Source organism: Hyperolius riggenbachi, chromosome 10, assembly GCF_040937935.1.
Source record: "Hyperolius riggenbachi isolate aHypRig1 chromosome 10, aHypRig1.pri, whole genome shotgun sequence".
Taxonomy (NCBI): domain Eukaryota; kingdom Metazoa; phylum Chordata; class Amphibia; order Anura; family Hyperoliidae; genus Hyperolius; species Hyperolius riggenbachi.
The window spans coordinates 247,393,236-247,407,749 of NC_090655.1; the positions used below are offsets into that span (position 1 = coordinate 247,393,236).

The window sequence follows — 14,514 nt, forward strand, 5'->3', positions numbered from 1 at the left end:
GGGCAGAAGTAGAGAGGAGACATTGCTGGAACTGGCATCAGAGGTGATAAAAAGGTATTCTTTTATATTATATCCAGGACAGTAAATACGTAACTCCTCCCCCATCACCAGCAGCTGCACACATACAGGAGAATAATACACAGATTTATTTGCAAGAATTTATCATAAGCAATAGTCACTTTTAGTTTTTCATCCTTTAGAGGTGCTGCAATGGTCACTACAAAATAAAGGGCAAACACACTCTGCTTTACTATATAATATCATATAATACAATGTCATACAACATTTTCAGTAGGAAAAAAATACAGTTTATTGATATAGACATATATTACACCTCAAAACGGGACAATGAGAAACTAAGAAGGATAGTGTTAAAAAAACATGGAACATTGGGGTGTAATTCCCAGGGGAATACCAAGAGCACTAGATCGGTCATCAGTCTCTCTTACTCAAGAGCTTACACTCTAATGCTCACACCAGAACCAGTGTGGTTAGAAAGTTGAATCTGGGGGGAGTCTGGGACTTTAGGAAGATGGACACAAAGGATATGTTAGGCGAGATTGCATACAAATACTGTAAGCTAAAGCAGATATGGGAACGTAATCCACTTACTTTGGTATTATATCACCAATGGACCAACATGGTTGGAGGGGATATAGTGCTGCACAGCTCATTGAGAAGTACAGGACCCTCTAAACTCTCTAGGGCATGTCCTATTGCTATGTTCTCCCATCCTGACTGAGTGGTTCACCTCCATCTCTCCTATCTCCCTTATACAGAACCAAGTAGGAAAGCATGATACAGTCATAGCTACTTCTTCTGGTTAGACAGTTTATTGGAGGAAATCGGGGTAAAGGGGCCCAAATGTTGGCTCTGTCGGCCCCTGGTCCAGAATGCTATAGTCAGCTCATTCTCAGCTTGTTTACCCTCTACAGAGACAAGTATTCTGCATACTTCAGATGACCAGTGACGATGGATGAGGACCAATGTTACATGACTGAGAAGATATTAGACCTTACCCTGGAGATCATCTACCTGCTGACTGGAGAGGTGAGGAGGATTCTGGGAGGTGACATCACTTGTATCTCTATTTAAAAAACATGCACCTGACTGGAGTGGTAAGGAGAATTCTGGGAGGTCACATGACATAATTGTTATCTCTATTTATAAAACACACACCTGAATAGAGAGGTGAGGAGGATTCTGGGAATAAAGATAGCTGATATTGTATACTTTTATACAGGATTATGAAGTAGTGAAAAAGAAATCGGGTGAAAGACTGACTCCTGGCAGTCATCTCCATGACCCATCTTCCATCGCAGCATCTCTACCTCAACCTGGGACACCTAAAAGAAACAAGAAGAAGATGATACTAGATGTTATTCACAAGATGATTGAGCAGCTGACGAGAGAGGTGAGCATTGCTGGGAATTATGGGATATTATGCAGTAAAAACAAGGGGTCTGTCTGGGTGGTGACTGAATCATTGTTTGTCAGGTTCATATAAGGTATCAGGATGTCACCATCTATTTCTCAATGGAGGAGTGGCAGTATATAGAAGGACACAAGGACCTCTACAAGGACGCCATGATGGAGAATCAGCCGCCCCTCACATCACCAGGTAGGAGGAGACGTTCATGTCTTGTAAAGGAGAGAGCAGTACAGAGAGTCAATCTAGATCACCCCATCATCTGATAAATACATAGAGACAATGTATTCTGTGTGTGTGTGTTTCCTACAGATGTATCCAGTAACAGAAAGCCACCAGAGAGATGTACAGGTCTTCTTAATGCCTGGGATTGTCCACAGGAAGATCACACTATCCCCCACCATTATCAGGTAGATAAAGCTGAAGAACTAAAAATGTAATTCTGACTCTGAGTTCTTATATCACCACATGGTTTTAGTTTATCCATGCTAATGTCTTGAAGATATTATTACCATTTTGTGGTTTCAGGGTGAAGAAAATATTATTATACATGCTGAGGTTAAAGAAGAAGAAGATGAGATGTATTTAAGGTGTAATCAGTGGTCTGCAGAGGAAATGATGAGGACAGTTGAAGAGAATCAATCTTCTCTAGCTATCAGCTCAGGTTAGTAACAAACACATTTATATGTTATATGTTACAAGTGTGAGACACATTGGGTAAAGTGACTTAAGCAGGCCATACACTGGCTCGATTCGCGGCCGTTTCGACAGCAGATTCGATCCTGGGATCGAATCTGCTGCCAATCGTTCACGGTAAACGCAGCCGCTGATCCGATTTCCTCCCGAAATCGGATCGGTCCGTCGATCGCGCCGTGCAGGAAATTACCCTCGATCGCCCGCGGGTAAAGTGCGCGTCGCTAGCGGCGGCCGATCCGATCAAGTATACACTACCTGAGGCTGGCTCCCGGGCGTCTTCTCCGCGCTGCACGGCTCTGTTCCGGCTCCATCCATCCCGGCGCTTCCTGTGTCACTGCAGTGACCAGGAAGTTCAAATAGAGGGCGCTCTATTTGAACTTCCTGGTCACGGAGTAACACAGGAAGTGCCGGGATGGAGCCGGAACAGAGCCGTGCAATGCGGAGAAGATGCCCGGGAGCCAGCATCAGGTAATGTATACGGGGGGGACAGGCGGCAGGAGCAGCTCAGCAGATGGTGAATCGGTTTCAGGCTGAAATCGATTCACAATCTGTTTGCAGTAAAGGCAGCCATACGATCCCTCTCTGATCAGATTCGATCAGATAGGGATCTGTCAGCTGGTCGATCTAATGGCACATCGACCAGTGTATGGCCTCCTTTAAGGCTCATACACATGTCCAACAAATTGCCACGACCAACACCACAACATGACCAACACTATGACATGACCAACACCAGGACAGGACGAACACCACAACATGACCAACACCACGATATGACCAACACCACGACATGCCCAACATAATGACATACCCAACATAACCACATGACCAACACCATGACAGGACCAACACCACGATATGACTAACACTACGACATGACCAACACCACAACAAACGGTTAACACAACAAGTATTCTCCGCACACCAACCAACTAAACACCAATTTAAATACTGCGCTTGCAACCAAAACGACAAACGACATGGCCACACTTAGTTATATCAGCCCTACTGTCGTGTGAGTCACTGCGCTAGATAGATCGGGAACACTACCTGTTATCAGGAGGTCGTCTTGTCGTTTTCTACACATACACATGCCTGATTGTTGTCCATCGCATGACAATCAGGCCGTTTGGGTTGAGCGTGTGTATGGGCTTTTAGGGCTGAGACACAACGCACAGCACTTTGCTGACCATCAGCGCTGTGTCTGTGTTTTGTAAAAACGCTCCCATTGACTTGGCAAAAATTGACACGATCGTGATAAATCATGATTGCAGCAATTTTGCCATGAGTTTAATGCAAGTCAATTACAGAATTTTTTTAAAGAGGCAGCGCTGACGGTCAGCAAAGTTCTCTGCATTGTGTCTCAGCCTTTACACTGAATTCTTATAGCCTGAAACAATCACAAAAGGGGCCAAAATCTACCACATAGTCTAAACTGTGGGACAAATTGCTTATTAAGATTCAACATTTATTGAACAATCTCAAACAGACGTAATTTTAGTGACCGTGGGTGGCCTGCTTCACCATATCTGCTGAGCAACGCAGTGAAGCAGTTTCATATTTATCTGCTCCGGTGCTGTTTCAGGTCTCCTCTGACAGCCACATGCTCTATGCTGTATATCTCTGGCTCCCACAAGTCATGTCATGTCACATGAGGCATGTCACATGATCGGGAAAAAGAAGTATGAAAGCAAAGAGCATGCAACTGTCAGGATGAACAGAAGAGACAAGGCAATGCTGGAGCAGGTAAACATTACCTGGCTCCGCTGTGCTACTCTGATATGTGGGGAGATTGTGTCGGGAAGGTGGGGCTTGGGTCCAAGGAGGGGGCACCATGCAAATTTTGCTGGGGGGTGTCCCATAGGTTATTGGCACAAACTGCCAATGTTTCACCAGTGTGCTCCTTTGGACTGAAAGGCATTGTGATGTCTGTTTTTGCTGCATGGACATTAGAAGCTTTGAGGGCCACATAAAATGGTAAGGAGGGCCGCATTCGGCCTGCGGGCCTTGGGTTTGACATCTGTGCTATAGATGATAATGTAACATCAGGTCTCTCCCAACATTGAATTCTGAATAAATTACTTACAGGTGAGCTGCAATCACAGAATACTTAGGTTACCTAGTAACTTAACAGTGAACCAGAAACAAAGGGATTCTGTCAGGGGTTAAATGAAATATAACCACCTCCCCCACCCCCCTACTACAAAAATCCCCAAACTATAATACTGTAATTGTAAATGTATTTTCTTAAAGGGGACCTGGGGTGAGAGGAACATTGAGGCTGACCTATTTATTTCCTTTTAAACTATGCACATCGCCTGGCTGTCCTGCTGATCCTCTGCCTCTAATACTTTTAGCCATAGACCCTGAACAAGCATGCAGATCAGGTGGTCTGACTGTATTAGCCACATTGTTTTTTTATTTCAGGTGTGTGATGCAGACAATACTGATGCCAGAGAGATCATCAGGATTTAGGATTTAGGAGGTGCTGAAGGGAGTGGTCAATGTACATACAAAAAAATCATTAACTCTTTGCACCCAAACACTTTCAACAAGCTGGAACTCTAGTAATGATAAAAACAACTGGAATGCTAGTTGTGTTTGTATGGACTTGTGGAGGATATTCACTTCCAAAATGGATTGCATGCAAAAGTGTTCTGTACTTAACCGTTTCACCAGCATTGAGGTTCCTGCATTCAAAAGGGTCCCCACTCTACCTACACCAGTCAGCTAGAAAACAAACATTGTCCTGAGATTGAGCCTGAGATTCACGATGAGGCCTATCAGGCTCTACCTTTGAAAGAAATTCATGCATGTAGAATAGGGACCCTTTCGATTTTCGAATAGAGGGAACATCAATGCTGCTGAAAAGGTCTAGTACAGATCGCTTTAAAAAATGGATGGTGATGGGGTGGCATTTGAATGAAAGATGGGAGGAGTGGGGTGGGGAGGAGGAGGGGAAAAGAGCAATGCTTAAAAACATGTAAAAATATGTAGAACAAACAGAGCTACAAAAATTGTACTAAATGCATGAAGAGAGAAGAGGAGGGGGGTAATGGAGGAGAAGGTAAGTGAGGGGAGAGGCAATAAAAGGAGTGGGAAGGAAAAGGACAGATTAGTGTATGAACCCTACTGAACCTGCTTTTTATGTTCCTCTTTCCCCCAACAGATGGCCAGAATATGAGGAGCCCCTTGGAGGGACATCTTATCTCCCCTCCAGATGATGCTGCAGAAGATAATGGCGTCACACAATGTTCTCCAGGAGGAAACCCCATTACTGGAAATACACATCACAGACTTTACCATGAGGAGAGATCACCAGATCCCTCTAATACTGAGGAATACTCCGAACAGTCACATTTTGTCACAATGGTTGTGAAACCAGAATCTCCCAGCGAGGACACATCAGTAGATCCATCTATTTCAGAGGAATATTATTCTGGTAGATCGCACAATGTTACACAAGGGGGAAATGAGATATTTCCATGCTCTGAATGTGATAAATGCTTCAGACATTATTCCCGCCTCGTCGCCCATCAGCGAGTCCACACAGGCGAGCGGCCATTTTCATGCCCGGAGTGTGGAAAATGTTTTATTTCGAAAGGAGCTCTCCATGGCCACCAGAAAATTCACACAGGTGACCGCCCCTTTTTGTGTTCAGAGTGTGGGAAAGCCTTCAGTGAAAAAGGAAACCTTCTGAGGCACAAACAGAGTCATACGGGGGAGCGGCCTTTTCCATGTTTCAAGTGTGGGAAACGTTTCACACAAAAAGGAAATCTCTATAAACACCAGAGAGTTCACACAGGAGAGCGGCCTTTTTCATGCTCAGAGTGTGGGAAAGGTTTCACGCAAAAGCAGTTTCTTCTTATACACCAGAGAACTCACACCGGTGAACGTCCATTTCCATGTCCAGAGTGTGGGAAATGCTTTGCTCAGAAAACAACTCTTCTTAGACACCAGATAAGTCACACCAGCGAGCCTCCATTTACATGTTCGGTGTGTGGGAAAGGATTTATTTACAAAGGAGACTTTCAGAAGCACCAAAGAGTTCACAAAGCCCACCATTCTTTTCTTAGTTGAGAGTGTGGGAAATCTTTCACTCAAAAAGTCTTCCTAAACACCAGAGAAGACACATAGGTGAGCAACCTGTTTTGTAGTCTGGGTGTGGGAAATGTCTCACTCAGAAAGGATATCCACTTACACATCGGGAAATGTGCAGCCATTAAATCAGGTTATACATACAAAGGGCTTGATTCACAAAGCGGTGCTAACCTAGTGAACACGCCTAAAGACTTTTGGGCGTGATAAGCATTGCACTAAGTAGGTTAGCACTGCTTTGAGGGAAAAACTTGCGAGCAAAGTCCGGTGCGCGCAAAACGTCGCATAGGGTCTAATGGCGTTTCGCGCTAGTTTATTTTATCACGCCTAAGTTGAGTTTAGGCATGATAATGGGCTCTTCACCAGCGTGCTAACAGTTAGCACGGCTTTGTGAATCAAGCCCATAGTATATGCCACCCAAAGTTGACAGGGGGTATCTGGTGGGTGGAGTTACCTGCTGTCTTTTTTTTCTTTTGGGGATATCAGAGTGGAAATCTTCCAGCCCTACCCCCTGACTCACTTAGAACCCTTTCCCAATGCACTTGCAAATGTGCTGCGATTCTGATCGCCATTTACAGCTTTTTCCAAACGCGTTTTCCTGTGCATTAAAGTGCAATTTATAGTGTGATCCTCGTTGAGTATGGGGCAATTGCGATTTTCAGGTCAATAACGGGCTTCACGCCTCATAGGTGAATTGCACAAAAAAAATCAAATAGTATATTGCTAGGCAATTTTATTTGCGCTACCATAGTCTACAACCTGAACGCAATCATAGGAAAACTGCAGGAAACAGTGCAGTTGGGTTTTGGTAAAGATCAGGCCCAATCACTGCAGTGGGATAGGGGAAGCACAATTACAGTGATGAAAACGATTCACCTGCGATTTCCTGAACGTCGGAAAATCATGTCTGATACAATTTTTGAAAGTGACTGTTATCAGTGGAAAAGGGCTTACGCTTATGGGCATTTTCACTTGATTTCATAACTCTTAAACTACTAATCGATTTGACATACAGTTTTCACAGATTTTTAAAATGGACCTGAACTCTTACAAAGGACAAAAGGAAAACATAGAAAAATGCAGCCTGTATGTATTTAGAGAGTTTAGCCTGTCTAATTCCCCCTCATCTGTGACTAATTACAACTGTAATTTGAGCTCTCAGCTATGTTAATTTGAGTTCTCAGCTGTGTCAGCTGGCTGCAGAGCAGCTAATTTGTAAACACAGGATGTTAACCCTATGGGCCTGATTCACAAAGCGGTGATAACTCAGTTATCACGCCTAAAAGACTTTAGGCGTGATAACCTTTGCACCGTTGAGTTAGCACCGCTTTGTGCTCTTTATCGCGCGCAAAGTCCCGCGCACAAAGTTTTGCGCGCGCAATCGCGCAACTCCACGCGCAGCGCCCATAGGGTTTAATGGGCGCATCGCACGCACTACACCCTGCGCCGCGATTGCACGCGCAAACTTTCGCACGAGTTTCTTCTTATTATGCCTAAACTGAGTTTAGGCGTGATAAAGGGCTTTTCACTGGCGTGCAAACACTTTGCACCGCTTAGTAAATCAGGCCCTATGTCTGCTTCCATGAAAGCAGGACGTAGACACACTGCCAATTTTATTGTGGGATTTATTATGCTGTTGCTTATCATTTAGAGCAAAGAGGGAGTTCTTGTTCACAGGTTTACAGCAGGTCGACCCCTCTGGTCCTTCAATGACCTTTGCCCAACTGCCCCACGCATTTCCCACTCCAATGTGCTCCTGCAGGATTTCTCAAGAGCCGCCCCCACCTTATGGAACTGAGTTCAGGTCTGCTTCAGGTCTGCTGTGGCTCTGATTTTGCAATCGACTCTGCAGAAATGGGGAAGAGAAATCTGTCCAAGGTATCTGACATTTGTACTTTATAGGCTATCTGTAGTGGATTTTTGTATTTCAAAACAAAGGTAAGAGTAAAACCATATTATGGAATCTGAATTTGCACTGTAAGGGATAAACAGTCCTTCATGCAAAACAGCCAGTGACCTCCTGCCCTCTCTGCAGCCATATAGTTTGAACTGCGGGCATTCACCATTCCCTGTCCCTGAAGCCAAGTGAAGTGTGTAACCTTGTCTTATCATCCTAGTTGGGGCAGTTCTTGTAGACATAGGCTAGTCCTGTAGGAGGAGCAGTTTGAACAAGGAGACACAGACTGTACATGTAAAAGTTTGTATATACCTGTAGATACCTTTATGGCCTGGTTGAATAAAGAGTTTTGTTTTTAAATAAAATTGTCTTCTCTGTGCATTATTGTCTTCAATTTTTTTCTATTCAGATAAAATAAACAAGCCATAATTTAGGAGCTTTAGAAGCGAAGGAGGTACAGTGAGGAATATACATAAGGAATTTTGACCCACTCCTCCACACAGATCTCCGCTAGATCTATCAGGTTTCGGGGCCGTCGCTGAGTAACACAAAGTTTCAGTTCCTATCAAAGATTTTCTATTGGATTTAGGTCTGGAGACTGGCTAGGCCACTCCAGAACCTTGATATGCTTCTTACGGAGCCACTCCTTGGTTATCCTGGCTGTGTGCTTTGGGTCATTGTCATGTTGGAAGACCCAGCCATGACCCATCTTCAATGCTCTGTCTGAGGGAAGGAGGTTGTTGCTCAAAATCTCACAATACATGGCCCCATTGATCCTCTCCTTAAAGCAATATTAAACCCTGACATAATATTCAATAAATGTGTTTTCCTACTTTTTCTATCCCATACAGTTATCATATTTGCATTTGTGCATGAGTAGTATTATTCATTTAGAAATTACAATATCCCAAAGTACAGTTTTATTTGCTCTGAAAGCTGCCATTGCATTTTATTCATAACTGGTGTGTTTATATTGTAATGTACCCATTCTATCTATTGGCCTCTGAAGAAGATTTTGTTCCAAGCGAAACAGCTGTCAGGCCTTCCCTCACCCCCACTGTACACCTCCCGTGTGTCGCCACACCGTGGATTAAAGGTACCTACGTTGCAACAGCAGTGCCTCTGCCTTCTTTTGTATTGAACATTGCACCACTTGCTTCTGAGTTGCACGCTGAAGTATGGGGTACACTATCCGGTGAGTCCCAGCAGTCTGCTCTCCACATCTAGTGCCAGTATTTTCTCTCTGCATATTCAATGATTTCCGAGCTGCTGTCTCTGTTCTGGACACATTAGAAGACGTTTCAGCATTGGCAGAGAATGTTTACATTCCTCTCTGCTACAATTAAGTAAACACAAGAAATTGTTATCACCAGTTCGGATGGGGATCCCTCTGCAGGGAGTGTTCTATTAAAAAAGTAAGTCCTGTGTTTTAACCCTTTCAATGCTGTTCTGCAAAAAAAATTGTAGTAGTATATTATATGCTGGAAATAATCATTTAGAGCAAAAAAGAAATGCTGGGTTTTATACCACTTTAATACAGTGCAGTCGTCTTGTCCCCTTTGCAGAAAGGTACCCCCAAAGCATGATGTTACCACTCCCATGCTTCACAGTAGGGATGGTATTCTTGGGATGCAACTCATCCTTTTTCCTCCAAACATGGCGAGTGGATTTTAGACCATAAAGTTCTACTTTGGACTCATCTGATCGCATGACTTTCTCCTATGCCTTCTTTGGATCATCCAGATAGTCAGGGGCAAACTTCAGATGGGCCTGGACATATGATGACTTGAACAGGGGAAGCTTCCGTGCAATGCATGATTTGAAACGATGACGGCGTAGTGTTCTACCGACAGTGACCTTTGGAACTGCGGTCCCAGCTCTCTTCATGTCATTGACCAGCTCCTCCCTTGTAGTTCTGGGCTAATTCCTCACCTTTCTTATCATCAGCGATACCCCCCGAGATGAGATCTTGCATAAAGCTCCAGACTGACAGTTGTCTTTAGCCTCTTCCTTTTTCTAACAATACTTCCAACAGTTGATCTATTTTCAGCAAGCTGCTTGGCAATTGCCCTTAGCCCTTTCCAGCCTTTTGGAGGTCCACAATTTTGCATCTAGTGTCTGTTGCCAGCACTTTGGTCTTGCCCATGGTAGTAGTTGAAGTCTGCCTGACTGTGGAGTGGACAAGTGTCTTTAAAGAGCTCAGACAGGTCAGGTGCTACTAATAAAGGTGGAAGGCAAAGTAAACAGGTGTTTGAGAGCCAAAATTCTTACGGATTGCCAGGTGTTCAAATATTTACGTGCAGCAGTGCAATACAAATTCATTCTTTAAAGATCATACAATGTGATTTCTTGAATTCTTTTGTTAAATGTCTCTCACTGTGGGAATGCACCTACAATGTGAATTTCAGACCTTCTATGTTTTGTAAGTGGGAGAACTTGCAAAATTTCAGGGTATTCAAATACTTATGTACCTCATTGTCAGGGCCGGATTTCTACGCCTTACCGCCCGAGGCCACTGTCAGCAGCCGCCCTTCTTCAGTATAGATAGCCAGATGAGCCCCTGAGCCCCCCCCCCCCCTCTCCAGTATAGGTATCCTGATGACCCCTTCCCCCATCTCTCTAGTATAAGAAGCCAGATAACCTTCCCCCCTTATAGACAGCCTGATGACCCCCCTCCCTCCAGTATAGGTAGCAAGGTGATCCTTCCCCCTAGTATAGCCTGCTGTCCACTTGCCCTTGATCTTGTGGTGCCCTAGGCCATGGTCTAGGCTTAAATCCAGCCCTGCTCACTGTATAGGGCATCCCAACAGAATGGTGCATATTACGCAAAGCGGGGGATGTTCTCCGCTTGGTAGATCAGGCCACCAATGTCACCATGGTTCACTGCAGAAAATGGTGGTCCATAGAGGTTGGACAAAAACACAGAACCAAATATAAAGGGACTTTGGTCACAGTAGGGGTGACCTTATGTTACCGGCCTGTAATAGAAGCTGATAATGGTCACTGAGCTTCATAAAACATTAGGGGAACAGCAGCCTGGGGCGGCGAGGTGGCATGGCAGCGTCACAAGGCAGATTAGCAAAATATTTCATGCTAAATTATTTATGGCGGCCAACAGATGACTCCGTGCAAGTGCATAGTGCGGCGACACTCATAGGCGAGCAATATTCAACATCAATATCAAAAACTGTAAAAAGGGTGCGAGCGCTGAAACAGAGGGGTGCAGGATGAAGCCTCTTGAATATTCCACCTGCAAACAAATATGGCTGCCTCCATATCCTCCTTGCCTCACATTTCCTGTTAGAAACGTCGGTGTAGGGCTGTTTTTAGGAGGAATGACATTTACTGGGGGGGGGGGGGAGAGTTGTTTTTCGCACACCATGCGTTATGGTATTCTTATGCACAATTACCAGTTCCATTTAGAACGGGATAGAAGGTCATTTTGATAGCTAAGGTCCCATTCACACTCGGGCACTTTCAGCCTGCATTTTATGCTTTGCTGGTCGCCCCCAAATTAGGAAAGCCCTGTAGCACATGTAATCCTATGGTATTACTCACATTGCGGCGATTGTGGCACAATTGCGATTTTCCCCGATGCATGCAGCATTTTTGGCGCGATTTTGTACATTTCTCCCAGAGTAAAATGAGCCATAAATTACTTTTATCCTATGTGGCTGTTGCTTACAGTTACATAGGAGAAAAGTAATTTATGAGATATATGTAGATACTATATATATATAGTAGCTACAAACCCCTTATAACAATTCGGGCCAGGGTGGGAGGTGGATCTGGCCTGGTAATACATTGGCCTCAGTTCATTAAGCAGTTTAGACTGGTCTACTGATGGTTTTTAGTCTACTGATGGTTTGGTGTAAATCAGTTGCATCAAAACGGAATTCACTTATAATTACCTAATGTTTTAGACCTGTTTTTAGACCTGGTCTAAACCATTTGGTAATTAGGTGGGTGAAGCAGGGGATCAAAAGATGCAATTCACAAACGAGTAGCTATGACTGACATCCTTCTCCTCTGATGAGCTCTCCCCTGGATATAATTAAACTCCTGCATAATTAATTAAAAAAGGTTCCATCCTCACATCTAAAATACCTCACAGAAGTACTTTACCCACAGAAATCAGCTGGTCTAATCTCTGTCAGAAAAAATGGGCGTGGTTACTCCTTGTTTGCCTTTGGGAATTGCATCTTTTGGTCATTTCTCCTGCTTTACCGACCTAATTACCAAATGTTTTATGTCTAATACATTACTAGAGATGTCGTGAACCTCCGATTTTCGGTTCGCGAACTTCCGCGGAAGGTTCGGTTCGCGGAAAAGTTCGCGAACCACAATAGACTTCAATGGGGAGGCGAACTTTGAAAAATAGAAAAAATTATGCTGGCCACAAAAGTGATGGAAAAGATGTTTCAAGGGGTCTAACACCTGGAGGGGGGCATGGCGGAGTGGGATACATGCCAAAAGTCCCGGGGAAAAATCTGGATGTGACGCAAAGCAGCGTTTTAAGGGCAGAAATCACATTGAATGCTAAATTGCAGGCCTAATGTGCTTTAAAACATCTTGCATGTGTATACATCAATCAGGGAGTGTAATTAGAGTACTGCTTCACACTGACACACCAAACTCACTGTGTAACGCACCGCAAACAGCTGTTTGTGTAGTGACGGCCATGCTGGACTACTGCGCAACATGGCGAGATTGCTCTTCCTTACTCAGTGATGTCAGGTAATGTGTGATTTCCTTCTCAACTTTCCATGGCATTGTTAAAATGCTTACGTTTTGTTTTTAAATTACATTTTCTACTTGCTGTGTACTTGTTCAGTACCGCTACAATGAGAATCCTGTGGAGGCGGGCAAGTCTGGCATTGTGACCCCGGGTAATGGCCGGGGAATGAGGGGTTTGAATCCGGTGTGGAGCTTGAGCAACGGCTACCACTACACATCCAAGGAGGACAGCGGGCAGGCATGCACGCCCGCCCCGAGGTAGTGACCAAAAATAACAATACAGGAGGAGGACTTTCGAGGCCCTGCTGTGTATTTGAAATGAATGTACTTTAAATCCTTTAACGAGAACCAGTTATGGCGGGCAAAGATGACACCACATTCCTTTCACGAGAATCATATGTAGCAGCACGGTGGCGTAGTGGTTAGCTCTCTCGCCTTGCAGCGCTAAGTCCCTGGTTAGAATCCCAGCCAGGGGACTATCTGCAAAGAGTTTGTATGTTCTCTCCGTGTCTGCGTGGGTTTCCTCCGGGTACTCCGGTTTCCTCCCACATTCCAAAAACATACGGATAAGTTAATTGGCTCCCCCTAAAAATTGGCCCTAGACTACAGAACTTACACTACATAATATAGACATATGGCAATGGTAGGGATTAGAATGTGAGCTCCTTTGAGGGACAGTTAGTGACAAGATATATATATACACTGTACAGCGCTGCGTAATATGTCGGCGCTATATAAATACTAAATAATAATAGTAATAATAATATGGAGGCGGGCAAGTCTGCCTTTTGTGACCCCGGGTAATGGCCGGGGAATGAGGGATGGAATCCGGTGTGGAGCCTGAGAAACGGCTACCACTACACATCCAAGGAGGGCAGCAGGCAGGCATGCACGCCCGCCCCGAGGTAGTGACCAAAAATAACAATACAGGAGGCGGACTTTCGAGGCCCTGCTGTGTATTTGAAATGAATTAACTTTAAATCCTTTAACGGGAATCCGTTATGGAGGGCATAGCCACCGCGGGGAATGAAGGTTGGATTCCGGCCCGAAGTGGGAGCCTGCTGAGACCCATGCTGTAGCTGCCCTGACCGTGCTTTGCAGACCAGGCATCTGTGGTCAGATGGACCCTTGAGCCAGCGGAAGACAAACCAAGTCGAAAGCATTTGCCAAGAATGTTTTACGGAGGGCAAGTTTTTTTGCCCTTTTTTTTTACATTTTTTGAAAATGATAGATGGTTGTATTTTTAAATTGTTTGAAAGTTTAGATGGTTGTATTTTTAAATTGTTTAAAAGTATGCACTGACTGCCAGGTATAATGTGCAGTCACAGATGCAGTGAAAGGTATGCAGTGACTGCAAACAGCCGTTTGTGTAGTGGCGGCCGTGCTGGACTGGTGCGCACCATGACGAGAGTGCAGGTGATGGTGGATTTTCAGCCCATATGCTCGCCCGGCTGATGTAGCTGAATGACAGAACAGTGACTGTCCAGCTGATCAAATTTGGTCTGACCACAATGAAGCAACAACCTTCTTATCTTTGGTGTGCCACCCCCACCCGAGACACTCAAATAGCCGGCGGTCATTACTTAATTGTGATGCGCAAGCCCCTTCACCGCGGCAAGGCAATGATCACGGAGGGGGATGGGCACATGTACACGCA

General features: G+C 44.6%; 1 protein-coding gene across 2 annotated transcripts; it reads left to right on the forward strand.

Moving 5' to 3' along the window:
* Positions 1-8,485, forward strand: LOC137535130 (zinc finger protein 154-like). Of its 2 annotated transcripts, none has more exons than XM_068256945.1 (7): positions 1-54; positions 936-1,050; positions 1,244-1,414; positions 1,498-1,621; positions 1,742-1,839; positions 1,958-2,093; positions 5,295-8,485. In XM_068256945.1, exons 2-7 carry the CDS (start codon positions 973-975, stop codon positions 6,203-6,205), a joined length of 1,518 nt encoding a protein of 505 aa, XP_068113046.1. In that variant the 5' UTR covers positions 1-54; positions 936-972; the 3' UTR covers positions 6,206-8,485. The 2 variants fall into 2 exon arrangements, with proteins under 2 accessions (XP_068113046.1, XP_068113047.1); XM_068256946.1 differs by having other exon boundaries at positions 14-43.
* Positions 8,486-14,514: the final 6,029 nt, after the last annotated feature.

What these genes read in the sequence shown, in the direction of transcription:
- LOC137535130 (XM_068256945.1), top strand. Translation starts at nt 973, where the DNA reads ATGGATGAGGACCAATGTTACATGACTGAGAAGATATTAGACCTTACC. An exon ending in TCTACCTGCTGACTGGAGAG is followed by an intron (nt 1,051 to 1,243) that starts GTGAGGAGGATT and finishes ACTTTTATACAG; the next exon opens with GATTATGAAGTAGTGAAAAA. An exon ending in TTGAGCAGCTGACGAGAGAG is followed by an intron (nt 1,415 to 1,497) that starts GTGAGCATTGCT and finishes ATTGTTTGTCAG; the next exon opens with GTTCATATAAGGTATCAGGA.